Genomic DNA, 24,592 nt, shown 5'->3' with positions numbered 1-24,592 from the left:
GCCCACTTTAGTTCACAACTGACTACATTAAAAAAATGTAATTAAAACCTCGAATATAATTCCCTACAGCCTTGTAATTCATTGTATTTTTAAAAATATCATAATTTCCAATTCAGTGCAAAAAACGCAGCCTAAGTTTTGCTTCACAGTGAAGATTTATTAGAACAGTAAATAACAAGATAGTATAAGAATCTATTTTTTTTTTAAGATTTAGTATTCATAAATATCCAAACATTGAAATGAAGAAAAAAATCTAATAAAAACAAATATATAAAACAAAATAAAAAATAAAGATGAAAATAAAATGTATTGCACTTTCTAATGACAGTAATATCTCAGTTTCATTGATGTATTGCTGAATCATCAGGTATCATTAATTATCTCAGGGCTTTTTTCATTGAGCAGGGCTCTTCATTACTATTAGCTCTTCTGAATGACAACCCTACCTGCCCATTCTGGTGTGTTGGGCTCATGACAGGAGCTTGGTAACGTTACTGGGCCTTGCTCTTAGCAGAAAACGGGACTAGAGGGGCTTCTACTGCCGAGACGTCCTGAAAAACGTTTTCATTCCATGTCGTCCCATCATGCTGTCACTGGATCCGCTCCTCTGCAATCAACGAGAAGAACATCTGTTCTTACCACCTGTAACAGACCATAAAACAGCCATCATTTTGTTGTTTTAAAAAAGGTGCGCTCGTTCGAAATGTCCAAAAAAAGTTAAATCCTCACTGGCTGTTCTGATTTAATCTACCTGGTCTTGTGTCGAAAAGTTCAATGACACATGTAGTGATGATTCTCTCTGACCAATCAGTGATCAGCAGGGTTTACACGTCACATTTTGGTAATGGTACAGCTCACTTTGCTTCTTCCGAGATGGTACTGAAAAAAGTGCCCTGAAGTAGGTGCAGAAAGTCCTTAGCATGGAACAGGCACCCGAAAGTATCTTGAAGTGAAGGTTTACTTGCCAGAGCTTAACCTTTTTGCAAATGTCTGTATGTTTTCTACCTCTCTGAGTCTCAGAACTTTGTCAGTCCGTCTCTCTAGGATGGAGACTCAGGACATGCTGCATCTGTTGTTGTCTTGCTGGACGAAGACTCTGAACATAGAATATCTTTTTCATAGGCAGAGGGGGAACCAACTTCAGGGTAAGGCTAAAAGTAGCCGAATCTATTAACTACTAACATCATAAACCAGTGTTTAGGCAAGAACCAGACATGGATGTCATGTAGGCTAATAAAATATGCTAAATAGGACTGAATTTGTTTTTAATGTGATAACAATTTAATTAGAACATTAGAAATTGATAATTATATAATGTTTCCTTCCATTGGTTAATCAAATGGTGAATAAATTATGTACAGAAATGACATTACCACTAACTTTGATCTATCACACTCTCAAAAAAAAAAAAAGTATCGTTACAAACTCCGCTCCGCTTATGATCTCTTTCCTCACAGGCTGGAGGTTCAGAATGTAGTCGTATCTTTTGTTGCTTCAAAAGCTGAAGACTCAGGACTTGTTATCTGTTATTGCCTCTTACTTCATGAGTCAGAGGTTCAGAACTTTGATGATTTGGTAGTGTCTCTCTGGGCATACCGGAGACTCAGAAGGGTGTATCTGTTAATGTCTCTTCCCTGTAACAAGCCGGAGACTCCGAGTGAGGTGTACCTTTATCCCTTTCCAATGAAGAGGAGATGGCTATTGGTCACTTCTCCATTTCTGTGCTGTGACTGGCTGTTCCATTAGAGAGGGGGGACTCCAGTACGGTCCACCCTTCTATCCTCCTGTGGAACTTATTTGCATAGTCCAAACACAAAGTAAGAAAAGTGTCAATACAGTTTTACCAGGGCATTTCTTACCAAACCTCAACCTGAATATTTTTGGCAATGTTATGAACGCATGAAATCCAAACATGATGGAAAAAGATTGAACTATCATGTATACATTCACATCCATTAACAGCTGAGTTTGTGTAAGATGTTGCACTACACATGTGAATACTTATTTCTCTAAATATGTGTAAGATGGCTATGTTGTAGTTTGCATCCATTTTAAAATTTGAAAGCATAGTTATGCATGTATTTGGATGGCATCTTGGAGGTCATAAGGAATTTTTATGGAGGCAAAGAGAAGTCCTATCCTTACCAGGCTTGGTACCAGAGATTATCTTTATTTTGTTTGTCTGGTTGTTGTCATAGCATCTTTATCTGATGCAGCGATGGACAGTTTGCTTATGTTAGTCCACCAGGATCCAATCAAAATGTAGCAAACCTTTGTCCAGTGTCATGGTCAGAGAGGGACCATGAATATGGTGTTCACTACAATTACAAGTAATCATTTAATACTCAGTACTGTACATATGGATGGGTTTCTTGATATAGTAAACTTGCTTGTTGGCTCAGCTGGTACAGCACTGCAAGGTACAGTACATGTCCTGTGACACACAAGTCACAACACTCAGTAAATGAGCTCAAAGCCTCATATAAACAAGATAAAATTACATAGTTGTTTCACCAGATGTATTTTTAGCCCTCATTTGCTTTTGTTACCACTGTCGGTCAGGTTTAACCTTAACCTTTTGGGATTATTGTATGACTTAATTTATGCCCTTTTGGTTGTTGTTACTGTGACGCTAACAATGGAGGACAGGAGGCAGATGCAAGTAAAGGTAGTTTATTGACAGGAGTTGTGATGGATGAATGCTGGTGAGTGACGCAGGAACCACGATGGCAGCACAGACAGGTGGGTAGGTGATTTGAGTGCGTTGGTAGAGATGACGGTGGTGGTAGATCGGTGATCCGTGGTGATGATCCGTGAGTGACTGTGATAATCCAAAGTAGACCGAACAGGAAACAGGGCAAGGACAGGAACACAGGAGCACGAACAGACATCAATACATGGACCTCAAACAACGATCTGACAAACAGGAGACGAAAGACAGGGCGTTATATAGGCGGTTGGAATGAGATGCACCTGCCGCTGATCAGGCGATCAGTGGCCACACCCACATGAACCAATCAACATGACATAACATGACTACAGCTGGAGACGGTGCGTTCACGAACCGTGACAGTACCCCTCCTCCTAAGGACGCCTCCTGGCGTCCCCAGAATCTCTTACCTGTCGATTGTAATCATCGATAAGGGAGTGATCCAGGATGTCCCTGGCAGGTACCCAACTTCTCTCCTCCGGACCGTAACCCTCCCAGTCCACCAAGTACTGAAATCCGCGTCCCCTCCTTCTAGAGTCCAGAATACGATTTACCAAATAGGTGGTCTCCCCATCTACGAGACGCGGCGGGGGAGGGACCGGGGTAGGCGGATTAATGGGAGAATGAAATACGGGCTTAATTTTGGACACATGAAAGGCGGGATGAATTCTCCTGTACGTAGGAGGGAGTTTAAGGCGGACTGCCACCGGACTAATGATTTTGGTGACAGTAAACGGGCCAATAAATTTGGGAGCCAATTTATTAGATACGGACCGGAGAGGAATATTCTTGGTTGAAAGCCACACCTTTTGACCCACGACGTATACGGGAGGCCTAGACCGGTGGCGATCGGCCTTGGCCTTGGTGCGCGCCCCCGCTTGGAGTAGAGTCTCACGGGCTCTGGTCCAAGTGCGGTGGCACCTCTGGACGAAGGCGTGAGCGGAGGGGACCGCAACTTCGGATTCCATACTGGGAAAAATAGGTGGCTGGTAACCTACACTACACTCAAAGGGAGATAGGCCCGTAGCTGATACTGGTAAGGTATTGTGGGCGTACTCCACCATAGACAATTGTTGGCTCCAGGAGGAAGGATTCTTGGAGACCAAACATCGCAACACCCTTTCCAAATCTTGGTTGGCTCTCTCGGTTTGACCATTGCTCTGGGGGTGAAACCCTGAGGACAGACTTACAGTCGCTCCCAGTAGTCTACAGAATTCTTGCCAAAATTTAGCCACAAATTGGGGTCCCCTGTCGGAAACCACGTCTATCGGGAGGCCATGTAAACGAAAGACGTGGTCTACGACGGTCAACGCTGTCTCCTTGGCTGAGGGTAATTTGGGCAAGGGAATAAAGTGGGCCGCCTTCGAGAACCGGTCCACCACGGTTAAAACTACCGTGTTTCCCTGGGAGGGTGGGAGGGCGGTAATAAAATCTAGAGCGATGTGGGACCAGGGTCTCGAAGGAACCGGCAGCGGTTGGAGTAACCCATCAGGGGGCCGATTGGAAGTCTTACCAGTGGCACAAACCGAGCAAGCCAAAACAAAACTGTGAATGTCGCGAGCCATAAGTGGCCACCAGAATCGTTGCTTGACTAAAAATCTAGTACGGTTAACCCCTGGATGGCAAGCTACATTCGAGCAATGTCCCCACTGGATAACGTTGGACCTTAATCCCTCCGGCACAAATAAATGGTTCGGTGGGCACCCGGGCGGAGGCGTTACCCCTTCTAAGGCCGTTCTGACCTTCGATTCGATCTCCCATGTGAGAGTGGAGACCACTAATGTCTCAGGAAAAATACACTCGGGAGTGGACGGGCGTTCGGAATGGTCAAAAATACGCGACAAAGAATCGGGTTTGATATTTTTGGAACCCGGGCGGTACGAGATAGTAAAGTCAAAACGTCCGAAAAAAAAGTGCCCACTGAGCCTGCCTGGAGTTCAACCTCTTGGCGGTGCTAATGTACTCTAAATTCTTGTGGTCAGTCCATACTATAAAAGGAACCCCCGATCCCTCTAACCAGTGTCGCCATTCCTCCAATGCCATCTTAACTGCCAACAATTCTCGGTTACCAATATCATAATTTCGTTCTGCCGGAGATAAACGATATGAAAAATACGCGCAAGGGTGGACCTTGTCGTCTAAGGGAGAACGTTGAGATAACACCGCTCCTACCCCCACCTCTGATGCGTCGACCTCCACCACGAACTGACGTGTAGGGTCAGGGGTAATCAGAATAGGGGCTGAAGTGAAACGGCTCTTCAGTTTGGCAAACACAGCCTCAGCTGTGTCCGACCACCTGAACGCAGTCTTGGCGGAGGTCAAGGCGGTCAGAGGTGCGGCTAGTTGGCTGAAGTTGCGAATAAAACGCCGGTAGAAGTTAGCGAACCCCAGAAACCTCTGTAGGGCCTTACGGGAATCTGGGCTTGGCCATTCTACCACAGCCTTAACCTTCTCGGGATCCATGCGTATTCCCTCAGTCGACACGATATACCCCAAAAATGGAATTGACTGTGCATGAAATTCGCATTTCTCCGCCTTGACAAAAAGCCCATTCTCTAGCAACCTCTGAAGCACTCGTTGGACGTGCTGCACATGTTCCTGGAGAGAAGAAGAAAAAATCAATATGTCGTCCAGGTAGACATAAATGAACTGATCGATCATATCTCGCAGCACGTCGTTGACAAGTGCCTGGAAGACCGCTGGGGAGTTGGAGAGCCCAAAGGGCATAACCAAGTATTCAAAGTGCCCTCTGGGGGTGTTAAAAGCGGTCTTCCATTCATCCCCCTCCCTGATCCGAACCAAATGATACGCATTGCGTAAGTCCAGTTTTGTGAAAATTGACGCTCCCTGCAACCTCTCGAAGGCCGAAGACATCAACGGCAAAGGATAAGTATTCTTTACCGTGATGTTGTTCAGTCCCCGGTAATCAATACAAGGTCGCAGAGATCCGTCCTTCTTTCCCACAAAAAAGAACCCCGCCCCCGCAGGAGAAGAGGAAGGGCGGATGAATTTAGAAGCTAGAGAATCAGAAATATATTTCTCCATAGCCTCCCTCTCTGGAACAGAAAGTGAATAGAGTTTGCCCTTAGGCGGAGACTTACCTGATAGTAAATCTATGGCACAGTCGTAAGGACGATGCGGAGGAAGAGAAGCAGCCCGAGACTTACTGAACACTTCCTTCAGATGGAGGTACTCAGCGGGCACGTTAGACAAATCCACCGCCTCCTCCTGCAACACAGACACAGACACAGACGGACAGGCAGACACTAGACAAGACTCATGACATCTTTTACACCAAGACAAAACGGAGTTAGAGAGCCAGTCAATGCTAGGGTTGTGGAGGAGGAGCCAAGGGTGTCCGAGGACAATGGGTGCCAGGGGAGAGTCAAGGATGTGAAAAGAGATGGTTTCGGAGTGATTGCCAGAGGTGATGAGTGTAATGTCTTCAGTGATGTATGATATGGTGGGAAGTTGCTGACCAGTGAGGGCGTGAACCGTGATGTGGTGCGGAAGAGGTCTGAGGGGGATGTGGAGCTTGTGGGCTAATGTGCTGTCCATGAAGTTACCTTCTGCCCCGGAATCCAGTAGTGCCTGACAGTGATGTGTCTGTGCTGACCACCGCAGCCATACCGGGAGGAGCGTAGAAGATGATGGTGATGATAATGATGATGATGAGGTCTTCTCGGCGGAGATCCCACCCGATAGTAGCCTCATACGTACTACCGGGCCTGGCCTTTTACCGGACAGGCGTGGGCTTGATGTCCGGCTCCCCCGCAGTAAAGGCAAAGGCCCAGGGACCTCCGCCTCTCCTTCTCCTCCCGGGAAAGCCGAGCTCGCCCTACCTGCATGGGCTCGTGATCGTAGACGGGGCTGGCCACGTCCCCGCCGCTGAACCGCACGTCTGCCGGTCCCCTGGATGGGGTGTTGAGTAGCCCCCTCCTCTCCATCCGTGCCAGACGTGCGTCGACCCGAAGGGCCAGCTCAATGAGTCCATTGAACGACGGGGGAAGGTCCAGGGCGTAGATCTCCCTCTGGACGCGGTCAGCCAGCCCATGCAGGAACATGTCCCACTGCGCCTCCTCGTTCCAATGGCACTCCGCCGCCAGGGTCCGGAACTCGATGGAGTAGTCCGAGACGGATCTCTCGTGCTGGCGCAACTCCGCCAGCCTCCTGGCCGCCTCCCGTCCTGCGGCGGCCCGATCAAAGACCCGTCTCATCTCGGCGGAGAGGGCCTGGAACGAGGCGCAGCATGGGTCCTGGTTCTCCCACACCGCTGTTCCCCACAATGCCGCCCTCCCAGAGAGCAGGGTCAGGACGAACGCCACCTTGGCCCTCTCAGTGGCGAACGTTCTAGGCTGGAGGGCAAAATGCATATCACAACGGTTAAGGAAAGCTCTACAATAATCGGGTTCACCTGAGTAAGCCTCCGGAATCGGGAGGCGTGGTTCCGGCTGGGAGGGGGCCTCCGATGGTGCTGGTGGAACAGGCGGTGTGAGTGGCGCAGTGGGAGCTCATAATAGCTGGAACTGTTGGGTGAGCTCGGACACCTGCGTCACTAAAGCCTGAACCGCGCGACCAGTGTCGTTAAGAATCCGCTCCTGGGAGTCCATCCTCCGAACACTGGCGCTGAGGAAAGCTTCGAGAGAGGAGGGTTGGTTACTCGCTGCCTCCATGTTGGTCAGATCGTTCTGTGACGCTAACAATGGAGGACAGGAGGCAGATGCAAGTAAAGGTAGTTTATTGACAGGAGTTGTGATGGATGAATGCTGGTGAGTGACGCAGGAACCACGATGGCAGCACAGACAGGTGGGTAGGTGATTTGAGTGCGTTGGTAGAGATGACGGTGGTGGTAGATCGGTGATCCGTGGTGATGATCCGTGAGTGACTGTGATAATCCAAAGTAGACCGAACAGGAAACAGGGCAAGGACAGGAACACAGGAGCACGAACAGACATCAATACATGGACCTCAAACAACGATCTGACAAACAGGAGACGAAAGACAGGGCGTTATATAGGCGGTTGGAATGAGATGCACCTGCCGCTGATCAGGCGATCAGTGGCCACACCCACATGAACCAATCAACATGACATAACATGACTACAGCTGGAGACGGTGCGTTCACGAACCGTGACAGTTACTTGCTGTGTAATTAGGAGCTTATAAACTTATAAACAATTGCACAAATCCAGTGTCTCTGCTTTTCCAAAGGCAAAGATTGCAGAATTCACTTTATATCAACATGTACAAATTATATTGTGCCAAATTAAAACTTCTTGTTTGCTAATAAATAACTTGGTTAAGAGGAAATGTTACATTTTTCTGACTAATTTATTGCACTGTAAAAGATGATGCACTTTACCTATTAATACAGTCATCTGACTTATATTTCTGCTCTGTTGACATTACCCATACCAAATCTTTTTAAGGTGCAATTGTTCGTTGACACGTTTTAAAATAAGCTCACTGAACTTGTTATTTTTTGTTCATGGGAAGAGGTCAAACGGGACATGCCAGTGTATGCCAGAGCAGTGAAGTTGATTTTACATTGTGGTGATTAGAGTAAAATTTATCATAACTCATCCTACATTTAAAATATATTATATTCTGTTGATGAGGACATATGAATCAAAGTCAGGTAATAATCAGTGCTTTAAGTGTCCCAAAAGAAGTGCCGGTACTCTATTATAGCCTAAATATATATTTATATATATATAGTTTTTTTTTTTTTTTGATGACTACCATCATCCCCTGAGGTAACAACAACTATACTAATATATATATATATATATATATATATATATATATATATATATATATAGTTTTTTTTTTTTTTGATGACTACCGTCATCCCCTGAGTTAACAACAACTATACTGAAGGGGTTTTATATACAGCAGTCAGACGACCTTATAAAAAATAATAAATCCTTTTATTAGTTTGTGGATTTGCTTGAGCTAGAAAGAGCTACTGAACATAAATAAAATGTGCAAAAGGATTTTGAAAAAAATACCCTTAGAATAGGGTGACAGATGAGATTGTCTTAAATTCGGGAAGGGGGGGGGTGGTTGGGAGGTAAGTGGGGTGTCTGCGGTCTTGGGTGACGGAATGGGGGGCTTATGATATTAGATTTCGTAGCCTATAATAAAAGATAATGAATTTCAAACCTTAACTAAACACATTTTTATTCAAAGATCAACCATCTGTCATTACTCTTTAGTGTGCCACAAGAAACAACAACATTAAAATCATGAACTCAAATGTCACTGTAAAAAGAAAAAGAAAAACAATGACTGTTTAAATGCTGTGTTCACACCAAACGTGAATAGAGCATCAAATTCGAGTCTACCGCGTCTAGTTTGCCGCTAGAACATTTTGAGATCATTCGCTTCATTCGCGCGTGAAATTAACTTCACAACAGACGCGAATTCGCGTCAGGGGGGCTTCTGCCAGCTGAGTTCACGCAGCATTTTCAACCGCCATTTTTATTCGGATATTTTTCTAAATATTACTGTTAACGTGTCATGAAATTTAGTTTTAAAAGTATTTCAGGCGAGAATGTAGTCGTTTTAAACTCAAATATGCAATTTATTTATAAAGACCTTCTGACCTTTGCCGCTGGCTCTGATAAAATAACCATGGTTTTATTATAGTAAAACTGTAGTAACCCATGGTATTTTGGCGTGTTGATTACCATTTGTATAACCACAGATTTACTACAAATTCCATGGTTAAACCATGGTTAATATAGCAAAACCATGGTTAATTTGTGGTTACCATGGTTTAACTATAGTAACCATGGTTTTTTGGTTTTATTTGTAGTAAAACCATGGTTAATTTTCGTAAGGTTCAAGAAAAAATATAATTTGTTTGGGGTAAAACGAAACATTTCTTATCTTTGGCCTTTATTCAATTAATCTATTTATATGTTTTATACATATAGGTCCTTTTTATTCCTGTCTCTATAGAAATATGATCTTTTGTCATATAGCTCCGGGTGACTGCTCACTGACAACATCAGTCGTTCCTCCATGTTGAATGAGTGACTCCTAGCAGGCTCCTGATTGGTTAACGTGGCGCGAATTGACGCCAAAGTTCCAATTTTTTTTAACTCGGCCAGCAGACGCGAATTCACGTCAAACCCTTAAGGCGGGCGTACACGGTGCGATTTTTGCTGTTGTACGAGTTCGCATGCGATTTTTTTCAATCGTGTGGAAATCGCGTATGCTCGGATGGTCCGGGCTCGTATCATTTGCGATGAATTACGAGCCGAGCAGAGTGGCTTACGAGCACTTCCCGACCTGCCGATCATTTTTAAACATGTCTAAAAAGTTTGTGAGCTATCGGTTTGAATTCGTGACGTGTACGCGGTTGAACGAGCCGATTTGTTAATTTATCTGAAGTTGACCAGTCACGAACTAGGAAAACCACAGAAGAAGAAAGACGAAGACGGCAGCGCCACGGCGAATGTGGACTATTGACCAGGAGGATAAACTCGCTGAACTCTGACAGGAACAGCGAGCACTGTATGATGTTTCTAGCAACGTGTACCATGCTTTTTAATTCTCTCTCGCTCTCGCTCTCGCTCTCTCGCACATGCATATGTAGTTTAAGGGGACTCTCCATAGACGTAACGTGTTTCTATGCTGTATATCCCCATACACTACCTCTATCCATCATGGAAAATGCATGTTTAAAATTTCTATTAAACACCGTATAGTATTTAAGCTATTTGGTTTACGAGGGCACAGGAATTGTCCTCACAAACCATGTTTGCATTGTAATACCTATTTCAGATATTTATAAACCATATACAAGAAAACACACACAGGGTTTCTGATCGCTGAAAAATAACCTGTACGTGTAGAAAACAGTCACGGCTCGAATCAATATTTTATATGCAGTTATGAGAGAGTGAGAGCAGTTATATTAGGCGCGTTTGACTGGAAGCAGCGCTGCACAGAATGATCACCTGTATGACATCAAAGTACCGCGAGAGCGATTCGAATGCATTGGATATGTGTGCTCTCTTATCGCTCTCGCGTTACTTTAATGTCATACAGTAATCCTTCCGTGCATGCAGCGGTATTTCAAGTCGAACACGTATCAACTTCGTGCGATTGCTTCTGGAATTCGCAGGTTGTAAAATCGTGTCGTATATCATCTCGTCTGTACGATTTTCAGATAAACTCACTCATGCCGTGTGCGTGGACATACGATCTTCCCACCATCCGTTAACGCGCCTTTGCATTGACTTAACATTGAAATAATTCACGCCAGGCGCTCTATTCGCGTTTGGTGTGAACACAGCATAACAGTGCGTAAATCAGACCTTTCTGTAATGCTGTGTTCAAACCAAACACGAATAGAGCATCTGGCGCGAATTATTTCAATGTTAAGTTAAGCAGGATTGAAGAAAAACAAACAGTCTTTACTTAGTGTCCTTCTTGAATAAACATAAAAATTAACATCAGAAGCACGGCTGAAGAAGGTACAGATCCACAAGGCAAAAAAGGTCCAAAAAACATAAATTAAAGCTTCCAACTAAGCAGGTCAAAGTTCTGAGTAAAAAGTCTCTCAAAGAAATCCAAACATAGGGCCAAAGGATCTGTCTGAACAAAAGAACTTCAAGACTAAGCAAAGACACAAATAAATGCAGGTCTTATATATGCCCACACATACACACTAACAAGCCAGGCACAGGTGATATCATTGAGCTAATAATTAACAGGAAATCAGGAGGAAGTTGTGGAAGGTCTTGTGCTCTCGGTTTCCCTCTGCTGGACAGACCGTGGTATGACAGTGACGTGGCACGGCCAAGTATGATGACTTATACTCAGAATTAGTGCTCTGCATATATCCCATCCAAAGTGCACACACACACAGCAGTGAGCACACACTCAGAGCAGTGGGCAGGCTTTTTTTTTGGGGGGGGGGGGGGGGGGGTTCAAGGGAAGTCGTGGCCTAATGGTTAGAGAGTCGGACTCCCAATCAAAAGGTTGTGAGTTCGAGTCCCGGGCCGGCAGGAATTGTGGGTGGGGGGAGTGCATGTACAGTTCTCTCTCCACCCTCAATACCACGACTTAGGTGCCCTTGAGCAAGGCATCGAACCCCCAACTGCTCCCCAGGCGCCGCAGCATAAATGGCTGCCCACTGCTCCGGGTGTGTGCTCACAGTGTGTGTGTGTGTTCACTGCTCTGTGTGTGTGCATTTCGGATGGGTTAAATGCAGAGCACAAATTCTGAGTATGGGTCACCATACTTGGCTGAATGTCACTTCACTTCACTATCACTACAGTGGGCACCTCAGTCATGGTACTAAAGGTGGGAGAGAGCGCTGTACATTCACTACTCCCCCCACCTACAGTACAATCTCTGCCGGTACGAGACTCAAACCTTCAAACCATTAGGCCACGACTTCCCCATTAATATATTATGCTGCAATGCTGAGTGTCTGCATAGGCCATGGGTTTCATTTATTCCAGAATTAATTAACTGTAAGCAGAGAGAAACAGAAAGATAGACTCCAACTGTATACACTGTTGAATGTTATTACATTTAATACATTTGATTACTTCTTTTGAATGATAATTCATTTAATGCAAAATGACTTGTTCAGACACTTTATATGTAAGTAATTGGCTAGAGGAAAAAATAAGTAAACATCTTCCTTTAGTAAGCATGCTTCATTTTATTCAGTAAACTGAAACCTGTTTAACATACTTATTTAGACATTTATTGAGATATTTCAGACAACTGCACAACTGGAGTGAATTAATTGTAGTTAAACACTTAGTTTTTTTCCTAAGATAATGGGTTTCCACCCATTTTTTATAAGTAAAGTCAACTAATCGGATTTTTACAATGCGGCTGAACAAGAGATTTTGTACATTAAAAAATTCAAGTTGAAAAAAAAGTAGTGTCACGAAGAATGATTATTAAGGCAGTTATTCTAGAATTTCTATGCATAATGTAAATTTTTTTCCTAAACTTTTTTAATCTTTCCTCTTTAAAAATGTTCATGAATATTTTTTTTATAAACTTACATTTTGTAAGATGTCTGTCTTTCCTATAGTTTTGATACCTGGCATTGATTTATGGCTCTCAATATCTCCTAGTAGGTACATTGCCAGCGACTTCAATGAAATCTCATAATATTCTAAAAGGAGCAATTTGTCCTCGATTCACAGAAAAAAAAAAAAGTTATTTTGAGTCAGATTATGTGTACCCTTGTGCAGCCAACCATTAAATAAAATAAAAGAGCGAAAAACAAACAGACAGAAAAACAATGTTTGGCTGCATGAAGTCATTTCAGAACAAATAGAGAACAGGCAGTGCCAACATGAAATGAAACAGTGTTACACAGAATGTGTTTTTGCTGGATTGGCTGTCAGTGCATAAGTGATGTCCTTCTTTGTTTAGCACTATGTATGCAACACACATTCACTTAAACCTCCAATGTGTGTGTGTGTGTGTGTGTGTGAGAGAGAGAGAGAGAGAGAGAGAGAGAGAGAGTGTGTGACAACACACTGAAAATTTCATGTTTTTGTTGTTTATTCATGTAAATATGGTAATTAAGAGAATATTTTAACAAAAAAATATAAACAAAGAATAATACAATGTAAAAAAAAAAATCTAGGTCACTAATCAAGAATCCAGTATCAAAGAGACTTATGTAATAAAATTATTTGTATCTTGTTATTATATTTGCATCTGTATAAAGGTGACTCATTAGGTAAACTGACAGAGATGCGAGCTGTGTCCCTACATCTCAGGCACAGGCTGAAGCACCACTCCTCCATTTCATAACAGCTGAGATGGCATTTATCAGACTCCAGAAAGTAGGCCGTATGGTCATTGACTCCTCCAGTTCCGAATAGATTGTAAGAGGCTTTGACTTTGCATGGATATCAGCACATGAACATCTTTATGTCTCTATTCTAAATAAACTATTCACACACACATACACACATGGCCAGTTTGAGTGTGTGTTTTCAGGAGGATTTAAGGACAGAAAACAAAGAAAGTGTTTGTGAGCTTCTAGTGGGGAAAAACATTATCTTTTGAGAGGGAAAAGGCAGCTCTCTGGACACTAGATTCTGATTGAACAATCAGGGCATTCTTTGGTCAAATATTTTTGTTTAATAACCATTAAACTTCATTAACTCTTTCCACAAGCAAACAGTTTCCTACATAGCTGTTTTTAGCCATTTTCATGCTTTTCCTAAATTTGAGTGTTTATCTACATGTATTCTTGTCTGAAGGGTTGACTGAAGAACCGACAAATACATTTTTTTTCTTGTTTCGAAAAGACCGTTACATTTACATTTACATTTAATAATTTAGCAGACGCTTTTATCCAAAGCGACTTACAAATGAGAACAATAGAAGCAGTCAGGTCAACAAGAGAACAACAACAGTATACAAGTGACAAGTCTCAATTAGTCTAGTATAGAACGCATAGCCAGGTTTTTATTTTTAATTTTTTTTTTTTTATAAATGAAAAGACAAGAAAAAGAAAAGTGCTAGTGTTAGTTGGTTAAGTGCAGGTGAAAAAGATGAGTTTTTAGATGTTTCTTGAAAATGAGTAAAGACTCGAATTGAATCAAATTGTACGAATTGAGATTGGGAGGTCATTCCACCAGCTGGGCACAGTCCAGGAAAAGGTCCGTGAGAGTTATTTTGAACTTCTTTGGGGTGGCACCACAAGGCGTTGTTCACTTGCAGAGCGCAAACTTCTGGAGGGCACATAAGATTTAACCAGTGAGTTTAGGTAAGTTGGTGCCGTGCCAGTGGTCATCTTGTAGGCAAGCATCAGTACCTTGAATTTGATGCGAGCGGCTACTGGTAGCCAGTGTAACCTGATGAGGAGAGGAGTAACGTGAGCTTTTTTTGGCTCATTGAAGACAACCCTCGCTGCTGCATTCTGTCACTCAGACAGGCTGAAATGCGAGCAGCTACCATCGGGTCGTCTGGCTGGAAAGAGAAGTAGAGTTGGGTGTCATCAGCGTAGCAGTGATAAGAAAAGCCATGCTTCTGAATGACAGATCCTAATGATGTCATGTAGATGGAGAAGAGAAGTGGTCCAAGTACTTGAGGAACCCCAGTAGCAAGGTGGTGTGACTTTGAAACATCACCCCTCAAAGACACAGAAGGATCTGTCAGAGAGGTAGGACTTAACCCACAGGAGTGCAGTTCCAGAGATGCCCATCTTTCTGAGGGTGGACAGGAGAATCTGGGGATTAACAGTGCCAAAAGCATCAGACAGGTCCAGTAAGATGAGTAGCGAGGATTTTGAAGCTACTCTTGCTAGTCGCAGGGCTTCAGTAACCGAGAGCAGAGCAGTCTCAGTTGAGTGGCCACTTTTGAAGCCAGATTGGTTGCTGTCCAGGAGGTTGTTCTGTACAAGGAACATAGAAAGCTGGTTGAACACAGCTCGCTCAAGTGTCTTTGCAATGAATGGAAGAAGGGATACCGGTCTGTAGTTTTCAAGAAGCGCTGGATTTAGAGATGGTTTCTTGAGCAGTGGGCTTACCCGAGCCTGCTTGAATGCTGAGGGAAATGTTCCAGAGTGAAGAGAGGAGTTGATAATGTGAGTAAGCGAAGGTATGACTGAAGAAGAGATCGCTTGAAGGAGGTGGGTGGGGATCGGATCAAGTGGACAAGTAGTAGGATGATTGGATAGGAGAAGTTTGGAGACATCCATCTCTGAGAGTGGGGAGAAGGAGGAGAAAGAGTGTGCGTCGGTCATTGTGAAGTTGTCCTCAGTCTGCGGTGTGGAGAATTGGTCTCTGATGGATCTTGTCTTATTTGTGAAGAAAACTGCAAAGTCGTCCGCTGTAAGAGTCGATGGAGGAGGTGGTGGCGGCGGATTAAGAAGAGAAGAGAAAGTCTTGAAGAGTGTCCAAGCGTCACAACAGTTGTTAATTTTGTTGTGGTAGTAGGATGTTTTAGCCGTGAAGACATTTGTAGAGAAGGAAGAGAGGAGAGACTGATACACACTGAGGTCGGTAGAGTTTCTTGATTTCTGCCATTTTCTCTCTGCAGCCCTGAGTTTAGAGCGATATTCACGGAGAACCTTGGACAGCCAGGGGGCAGATGGGGCTGTGCATGCTGGTCTAGACAACAGTGGGCAAAAGTTGTCCAAGCAAGATGTTAAAGTGGAGCAAAGAGTGTCCGTAGCGCTGTTTGTGTCCAGAGCAGAAAACTGAGAGGGTGCAGGAAGTGAGGATGAAACCACAGAAGATAGGTGAGATGGAGAGAGTGAGCGTAGGTTCCGTCGAAAGGTGACCTGCGTTGGAGTGTTAGGCACTTCAGGAGTAAGTGCTAGGTTAGCAGTAATGAGGAAGTGGTCTGAGGTGTGCAGTGGAGCAACTTAAGAGTTGTCCACAGAGCAACAGTGCATGTAGATGAGGTCCAGTTGGTTGCCTGATTTGTGAGTCGCTGTAGTAGACACTAGCTTGAGATCAAATGAGGTGAGCAGAGTTTTGAAATCAGCAGCCTGGGGTTTATCTAGGTGGATGTTGAAGTCACCAAGCATTACCAGAGGAGTACCATCTTCAGGAAAGTTTGATAGCAGCACATCCAACTCCTCCAAGAAGTTTCCCAATTGACCTGGGGGACGATAAATGACCACAAAGTGGATTTTAACAGGGTGGGTTACAGTAATGGCATGTGATTCAAATGAACCAGTACCTGTAGGTAATGGCTGAAGATCAAATTTCCATTCTTTTGATATAAGGAGACCCGTACCTCCACCCCTCCCAGTGGTATGAGGAGTGTGGGAACAAGTGAAATTAGTGGAGAGGGCTGCAGGGGTGGCAGTATCTTCAGGTTTGATCCAAGTCTCGGTCAGTGCCATGAAGCTGAGACCGGAATGAGTAGCAATAGAAGAAATTAAGTCTGCTTTGTTAACTGCAGACTGGCAGTTCCAGAGACCAACTGGAATAGAGAGCGTAGTAGTAGAGGTCAGAGGGACGCGTAGGTTTGTCAGACAGGCCTTCCTGCGACGTACATAGCGTGCTCTCCAAGTGTTAGTAGTGATCTGAAAGCACATAGTGACTACAAGTGAAGTGAAGTGACATTCAGCCAAGTATGGTGACCCATACTCAGAATTTGTGCTCTGCATTTAACCCATCCGAAATGGGCACACACAGAGCAGTGAACACACACACACACTGTGAGCACACACCCGGAGCAGTGGGCAGCCATTTATGCTGCGGCGCCCGGGGAGCAGTTGGGGGTCCGATGCCTTGCTCAAGGGCACCTAAGTCATGGTATTGAAGGTGGAGAGAGAACTGTACATGCACTCCCCCCACCCACAATTCCTGCCGGCCCGGGACTCGAACTCACAACCTTTCGATTGGGAGTCCGACTCTCTAACCATTAGGCCACGACTTCCCCAAGTGTAAGAGATATGAGAACAAGGTATACAAAAAGTAAAGAAAGAGGAGAAAAGCAATACTCAAGTGCTCCGTCGGTGTCCTTGCTCGGTGGAGTCGCGCAGGAGTCGATTGTCTTTACACTCGTCCGTATTTAGCAGATCGAAACTGGGCAGTCCCGCGAAACCAAGCACCACTTTCAGCACGTATTTACCAGGGTAAGACACACACAATTTAAACCAAAAACTTTCCTAGCAATGACGATCACACAGTAGTCTAATGAGAAAACGACACAAAACACTCACAAGCTGATGTCCTTCTCTGTTGCTCGACTGTTTCTTCATATAGACACATAGACTTTCATATAATAGACTTCATAGACTTTCATATAATAAACTGACAACTTTTTTAGCATGTCCTCATCATTTATTCTATATACTTTCAAATGTACTAGCTTTGCAAAGCAGTGCGTCTGAAATTACTATCAAATTAAATTATTTAAAAACTTAAATAGCAGATTTATTAGCAGACACCCTCATCTCTCCATGTCTATATAATGTTTTCATCCGTGAAGCACAAGAACGAGAGTTTGGTGACTGTAACTGTCAAGCTCCAAAAACCACATAAAAGTACCATATACATTGTGCTTATGATTTGTGTGCATTATTCCATATCTTCTGAATTAAATTGTCTTTATGAGAAAAACTGACTGTAATTTCAGATGTTTTCACTCAAACTCTTTAAATCTATCACGCACAGAAGAATGTTGGTTTGTTTACATTAACGCATGCATTGTAAATGAAAAAACAATGTACAGACTTCATTGGTTCTTGTGCTTATTTGTCAAGGTAGTATGGTCATTGCTGGGTAATTCAATTCAATTCAAGTTTATTTGTATAGCGCTTTTTACAATACAAATCATTACAAAGCAACTTTATAGAAAATGACGTGTAATTTTAATAACTGATTAATCAGATTCCCAAAATTAAACACTATTAATAAGATTATATTACATTTTAAAATAGTCATACTCAGACTACAGTTACTTTTTATTGATTACATGATTATATATCATTCACACAATAGTATTTTTGGTTATTCATAATTTATTTATTCTCCCTCCCTTTTCTTTTTCATTTAACTCACAAACACCCTGCAGTTCCTTCACAAATCCCAGTTTGGGAAATCTTGACATAATGTAATGTACATTTAATGTACTTCATTTTGTTAATAACAGCAAGTGGAATACTGTATTTTTTTTTCTATTGTATTTTTATATCAGTATGGTACAAGATTATCCTATTTAAATCAATGTGATGAACGTTAAGTCAAACGTAATCTAAAAGTAGTTGATTATATTATCTAAGTAATGTAATGGATTATGTTACTAACTACAATTTTTGTAATTTAATTGGCCAGTAACAGACTACAACTTATAAGTAATCTACCCAACACTGGGTACGATATACAATATTTCAATATTAAAAGCATGATACATAATATGAGATTTGGTGGAAATGGCTTTTGTTGGTAAAATGAAATGACATTTAAAAGACAAAATTACAAATGTTTAATTTCTGCCCATATGGTTTCTGACCATTTATATATATATGTATATATATATATATATATATATATATATATATAATTTTCACTCCCTTTTCCTCCTTTACATGTTCCATAAAACAATTGGATTGGACATTTTTTGTATTGGCATTAGCTGTGAGTGGAAATCTGGCTCTTTTCAGAGAGATGAGCTGCTAATTTCAATTGTAATGGACTCACCAAAAAGCTCTATAAACCACAAAGTCCCCTGATTCTGCCCTGAAAACCCTCAGCTCACTCATGAATGCTTAATACTTGTTCTTGTTTTACCACAGCTTCATCCTCATCTTTTTCCCACTGTTCATCAAAACTTCTTGTCTTTTATCTTCTCTGCAGATGGGAAATACCACGGAAACTTCCCATTTTGTTTCCAAAATCCCAAAGGAACACGATGTCTTCATGGGTTCTATATACACAACCTTCTGTGAGTCCATGCACTTACAACTGATCGCTTCTACATTATTTATGGACTTTTAGCCTTTATTTATAGAACAGTTGAGAGATATAGTAAAGTTGAGGGAGAAAGAGGAGAAATGATGTTGATATCTTACAGTTTATCATATGGTTTTTACAAATATCATGAATTATTTTTGACATTTTACAGCCTGAACTAACCTTGCCTTGTCATAAGAATCTCATATTACCTAAAATTTTAGGAAACTTTACCTTTATAAAGTCAAAGTCAAAGTCACCTTTATTTATATAGCGCTTTAAACAAAATACATTGCGTCAAAGCAACTGAACAACATTCATTAGGAAAACAGTGTCAATAATGCAAAAATGATTGTTAAAGGCAGTTCATCATTGGATTCAGTTATGTCATCTCTGTTCAGTTAAATAGTGTCTGTGCATATATTTGCAATCAAGTCAACGATATCGCTGTAGATGAAGTGTCCCCAACTAAGCAAGCCAGAGGCGACAGCGGCAAGGAACCGAAACTCCATCGGTGACAGAATGGAGAAAAAAACCTTGGGAGAAACCAGGCTCAGTTGGGGGGCCAGTTCTCCTCTGACCAGACGAAACCAGTAGTTCAATTCCAGGCTGCAGCAAAGTCACATTGTGCAGAAGAATCATCTGTTTCCTGTGGTCTTGTCCTGGTGGTCCTCTGAGACAAGGTCTTTACAGGGGATCTGTATCTGGGGCTCTAGTTGTCCTGGTCTCCGCTGTCTTTCAGGGATGTAGAGGTCCTTTCTAGGTGCTGATCCACCATCTGGTCTGGATACGTACTGGATCCGAGTGACTGCAGTGACCCTCTGATCTGGACACAGACTGGATCTGGTGGCCACGGTGACCTCGGAACAAGAGAGAAACAGACAAATATTAGCGTAGATGCCATTCTTCTAATGATGTAGCAAGTACATAGGGTGTTATGGGAAGTGTTTCCGGTTCCGGTTCCGGTTTACCTAATTAATGCAGCCTAAAAATCCTTTGACGGATTTGGATATTAAAAGCATCTTAGTACGTTATGTGTATGCCAGGTTAAAGAGATGGGTCTTTAATCTAGATTTAAACTGCAAGAGTGTGTCTGCCTCCCGAACAATGTTAGGTAGGTTATTCCAGAGTTTAGGCGCCAAATAGGAAAAGGATCTGCCGCCCGCAGTTGATTTTGATATTCTAGGTATTATCAAATTGCCTGAGTTTTGAGAACGTAGCGGACGTAGAAGATTATAATGTAAAAGGAGCTCATTCAAATACTGAGGTGCAAAACCATTCAGGGCTTTATAAGTAATAAGCAATATTTTAAAATCTATACGATGCTTGATAGGGAGCCAGTGCAGTGTTGACAGGACCAGGCTAATATGGTCATACTTCCTGGTTCTAGTAAGAACTCTTGCTGCTGCATTTTGGACTAGCTGTAGTTTGTTTACTAAGCGTGCAGAACAACCACCCAATAAAGCATTACAATAATCTAACCTTGAGGTCATAAATGCATGGATTAACATTTCTGCATTTGACATTGAGAGCATAGGCCGTAATTTAGATATATTTTTGAGATGGAAAAATGCAGTTTTACAAATGCTAGAAACGTGGCTTTCTAAGGAAAGATTGCGATCAAATAGCACACCTAGGTTCCTAACTGATGACGAAGAATTGACAGAGCAACCATCAAGTCTTAGACAGTGTTCTAGGTTATTACAAGCGGAGTTTTTAGGTCCTATAATTAACACCTCTGTTTTTTCAGAATTTAGCAGTAAGAAATTACTCGTCATCCAGTTTTTTATATCGACTATGCAATCCATTAGTTTTTCAAATTGGTGTGTTTCACCGGGCTGCGAAGAAATATAGAGCTGAGTATCATCAGCATAACAGTGAAAGCTAACACCATGTTTCCTGATGATATCTCCCAAGGGTAACATATAAACTGTGAAGAGTAGCGGCCCTAGTACTGAGCCTTGAGGTACTCCATACTGCACTTGTGATCGATAGGATACATCTTCATTCACTGCTACGAACTGATGGCGGTCATATAAGTACGATTTAAACCATGCTAATGCACTTCCACTGATGACAACAAAGTGTTCAAGTCTATGCAAAAGAATGTTGTGGTCAATTGTGTAAAACGCAGCACTAGGATCCAATAAAACTAATAGAGAGATACACCCACGATCAGATGATAAGAGCAGATCATTTGTAACTCTAAGGAGAGCAGTCTCAGTACTATGATACGGTCTAAATCCTGACTGGAAATCCTCACATATACCATTTTTCTCTAAGAAGGAATATAATTGTTATACACAATCATAAGGGACTATAATGGTCCTATCTGCATGTTGGTTGGACCAGATGACTTTGTTGGTTGCACAAAATGACAAATATTATTTTTTTATATACTTTTATCCCAACACCAAAATACTTTCTATGGTTTTCTTCTTCTTCTTCTTCTTCTTCTTCTTCTTCTTCTTCTTCTTCTTCTTCTTCTTCTTCTTCTTCTTCTTCTTATGTGATCCGGCAAGTTCCCTTTCAAAGGAACTTAGAACTGCGTCCTCTAGGGGTCGCTATGGGGAACACCTCGTCGTGACCCGTGTCTGAAGCATACAATGAAAAAACAGCGACAGCCTCTGACGTCACTACCGGCGCGACTATAAATAAGCGCCCGGAGAGCACATGATTTATCTTTTTAGTCTTCATTGACTGTTTTGTTTGAAGCGTGCATTCTGAGAGAACGACCACGGTAAGAGCGATCTTTCTCTGTTTATCATGGCATCCACTAGTAAGGCATTTGGACAGTGTGTACATCCGTGTCTGCGTTATTTGACACCTGATGACACACACAGTCTCTGCGTCTCTTGTTTGGGTGAAGAGCAAGCACGCGATGTCCTTGAGGGGGCGATCTGCGTGCACTGCAAGCGTTTTTCTATGAAAAAGCTCCGCTCTCGTCTGTCTCTCTTTTCGAGGAAAGAGGGACGGCCGTCTGATTCCCGCGGTTCAGGACCCGCCGCTGCTGAGGCACGGAGGAGAATGAGCTTGTGGGGATCGCAGATGGAGCTCGCTGAGGAGTTTAGAGAGGGACTTTGCCTTTCGCGCTCTTTGGCGGCAGACGAGAGTGAACTTCAGGAGGAAGATGTGTTGTCATTAACCCTTTCTGATACTGAAGTTTGTGCTCTGCTGGGTTCTGCCCAGGAAGAGCAGGAGATGTTTGAGGGTGGCGAAGAAGCTGAGGCTGAGTCTCCTCAATCCCCCTGCCCTGCGTATGTGGAGCTGTTAGAGGTTATGGATCCTGCCACGGCAAAGTTGGACTTGCCATGGAAGCGTGCCAGAAAAGTGACGCCGCGAGGTCGTTTTACGAGCGTTATTTGTCTGACCATAGCCCTCCAGCCCAGGTGAACCTTCCATTCTTGCCTGATTTACATGCAGAAATTGAGAAAGAATGGAAGAGGCCGTTTTCTTCTCGCATCCATCGGTTTCAGCATACGAGTTATGCCAATATCGAGGCAATGCGCGAAAATGGCTATGAGAGGTATGCCCCCTGTGGAAGAGACGCTAGCTAGCTATCTCTCTGTGGGGGAAAGATCCTCTCTTAAATCTCCCTCTTTGCCATCTAAGCCCCTCCAGGATACATCCTGCTTAAATGGCAGAGCATACGCAGCAGCAGGTCAAGCTGTGGCTTTGTTGCACACGATGGCAGTGCTTCAGGCTTATCAGGCTGACCTGCTGAAGGACCTGGATGAAGGCGAGGGCCTTTCAGCTGATCAGGTCGCCGAGCTGCGCCGCACCACAGACCTCTCTCTTCGTGCTACCAAGCAGGCTGCCTCTGCCATGGGTAGGTCTATGGCGGCCACAGTGGTAACGGAGAGACATCTGTGGGTGAACCTGGCAGACATCGGGAGGAAAGAAAGGGGCTTTCTTCTCGATGCTCCGGTCTCGCCTTCCGAACTTTTCGGTACCTCCGTTGAGGCAGTGGTCGAGAAGTTCAGGGAGGCAAGGGCGCGCTCAGCTGCCTTTAAATCCTTCATTCCACGAAGGTCCAGGTCCGAGCCCGAACAATATAGGGGTCCTGGCCCATCTCGATCTGAGGATCAAAGACAGGCGCAGAAGGCTAGTGTTGTGGCTCGCGCTCCTCCCCCGCCGACAGGTAAGGGTAAGAGGAATCGTGGGTCACAAGGAGGTAAGCAGGACCAGAGGGATGTGATTCAGACGAGGCAGCGTTCTTTTTATCCTCCTTTGCCTTATTCCCCTGTAACAACCAGCTCTCCACCTACTTGAGGTTAGGTGGGGAATTTCTTGCATAACAGTCTCCTATGCTGGACTTATGATGTTTTGGATGGTTTTATGTTCACAGAACAACTACCTTACTGATGGTCCGGACTAAAAGGAGGCGCCCCTTGAGGGGGGCTCCAATACAGGAGGGTGGGTAAGTAAAATTGTAACCCTTTCTGTTTATACTATATATTAAATTGCTGATGGTTATGTGTCGACTTAAAAAACAAAACTGTGAGTTTCCTTTACAGTGCTCCGGTATTAGGCGGCCGAGGTCACAGGCTCCTGCGGGAGCCTCGCTGATCATCAAAGCTGGCTCAGCACTGCAGGGAATTTCATGGATGTCTGGCCAGGTCACCCTATGGGGCCTCCTGGCCGCTTAAGTCCCTCAACGGTGGTCCCAGGGAGAACTCCTCTCGCTGAGAGCAGTCACATTCCTGGGCATCTTAATATGGGAACAGACATCCTGTTGAGGCAGGGGCCAAGGCCCGGGGAATGGCGGCTTCACACTGGGGTTGTAGGGGTTGGCCAGACTCGGTTGGATCTGTTGCGACTCAAGAGAGCATCGCGCTGTCCCCTATGGCTTCCTCTGACTCATCCAGCTCCAATGGGGCTGGACGCCATTGTACAGACATGGCCAAGGCTTCATCTGTACGGTTTTTCCCCCGATTGCTCTGCACCCAGGAGTTCTGGAGAGAGTGGGCCGGGACGGTGTTCGGCTGCTGTTAGTAGCCCCGTTCTGGCCAGGTACGATTCCTGGGCCTGATTTCTCTTTTTTGACGGTCCTCCATGGGAGGTTCCTGTCAGGAGAGATCTCCTCTCGCAGGCGGAGGGTGCGCCCCCGCATGGAGCTTAGAGGCTGTAGGTGTGATCTCTGAGAAGGCACAACTCGTAACTTCCAGTCTCTCAACCGAGGTTTTTAAGAACGTTTTCCAATCCAGAGCTCCTCAATGTTGAGGGGATATCTGGGTGTTTCTCATGGTAGTTAGCAGCGCTCCCCTTTTCCAAGGAGGGTCGCCTATGAGCGCGCTACTCTAAATTCAGAGTTCTCCTCTCATATGAGACGGAGTTCTCTGTTTTTCCCCCAGAGCGCTCAGATTGGGTTGACCACTCTCAAACATACTGTTTTGAGATGCACCATTTCATTTGTGAGAGGCTCGATCAGAGTGCCAAAAGAGCCCCTCCTTTGAACAGTATTTCG

The 24,592-nt window shown here is 43.7% G+C and overlaps 1 protein-coding gene across 1 annotated transcript in view; it reads left to right on the top strand.

Annotated features, from left to right (window-relative positions):
- Positions 1-24,592, top strand: part of LOC132115082 (opsin-5-like) — an 84,905-nt gene that overhangs the window by 35,407 nt on the left and 24,906 nt on the right. Inside the window, exon 2 of the mRNA XM_059523484.1 lies at positions 19,030-19,117. Coding sequence (XP_059379467.1) covers positions 19,030-19,117 — 88 coding nt within the window. The remainder of the gene's footprint in view (positions 1-19,029; positions 19,118-24,592) is intronic.

The sequence above is a fragment of the Carassius carassius genome, chromosome 34 (assembly GCF_963082965.1).
Source record: "Carassius carassius chromosome 34, fCarCar2.1, whole genome shotgun sequence".
Taxonomy (NCBI): Eukaryota; Metazoa; Chordata; class Actinopteri; order Cypriniformes; family Cyprinidae; genus Carassius; species Carassius carassius.
Note: the sequence above shows the minus strand (reverse complement) of the source record. Positions and strands in the feature narration are given on the sequence as shown.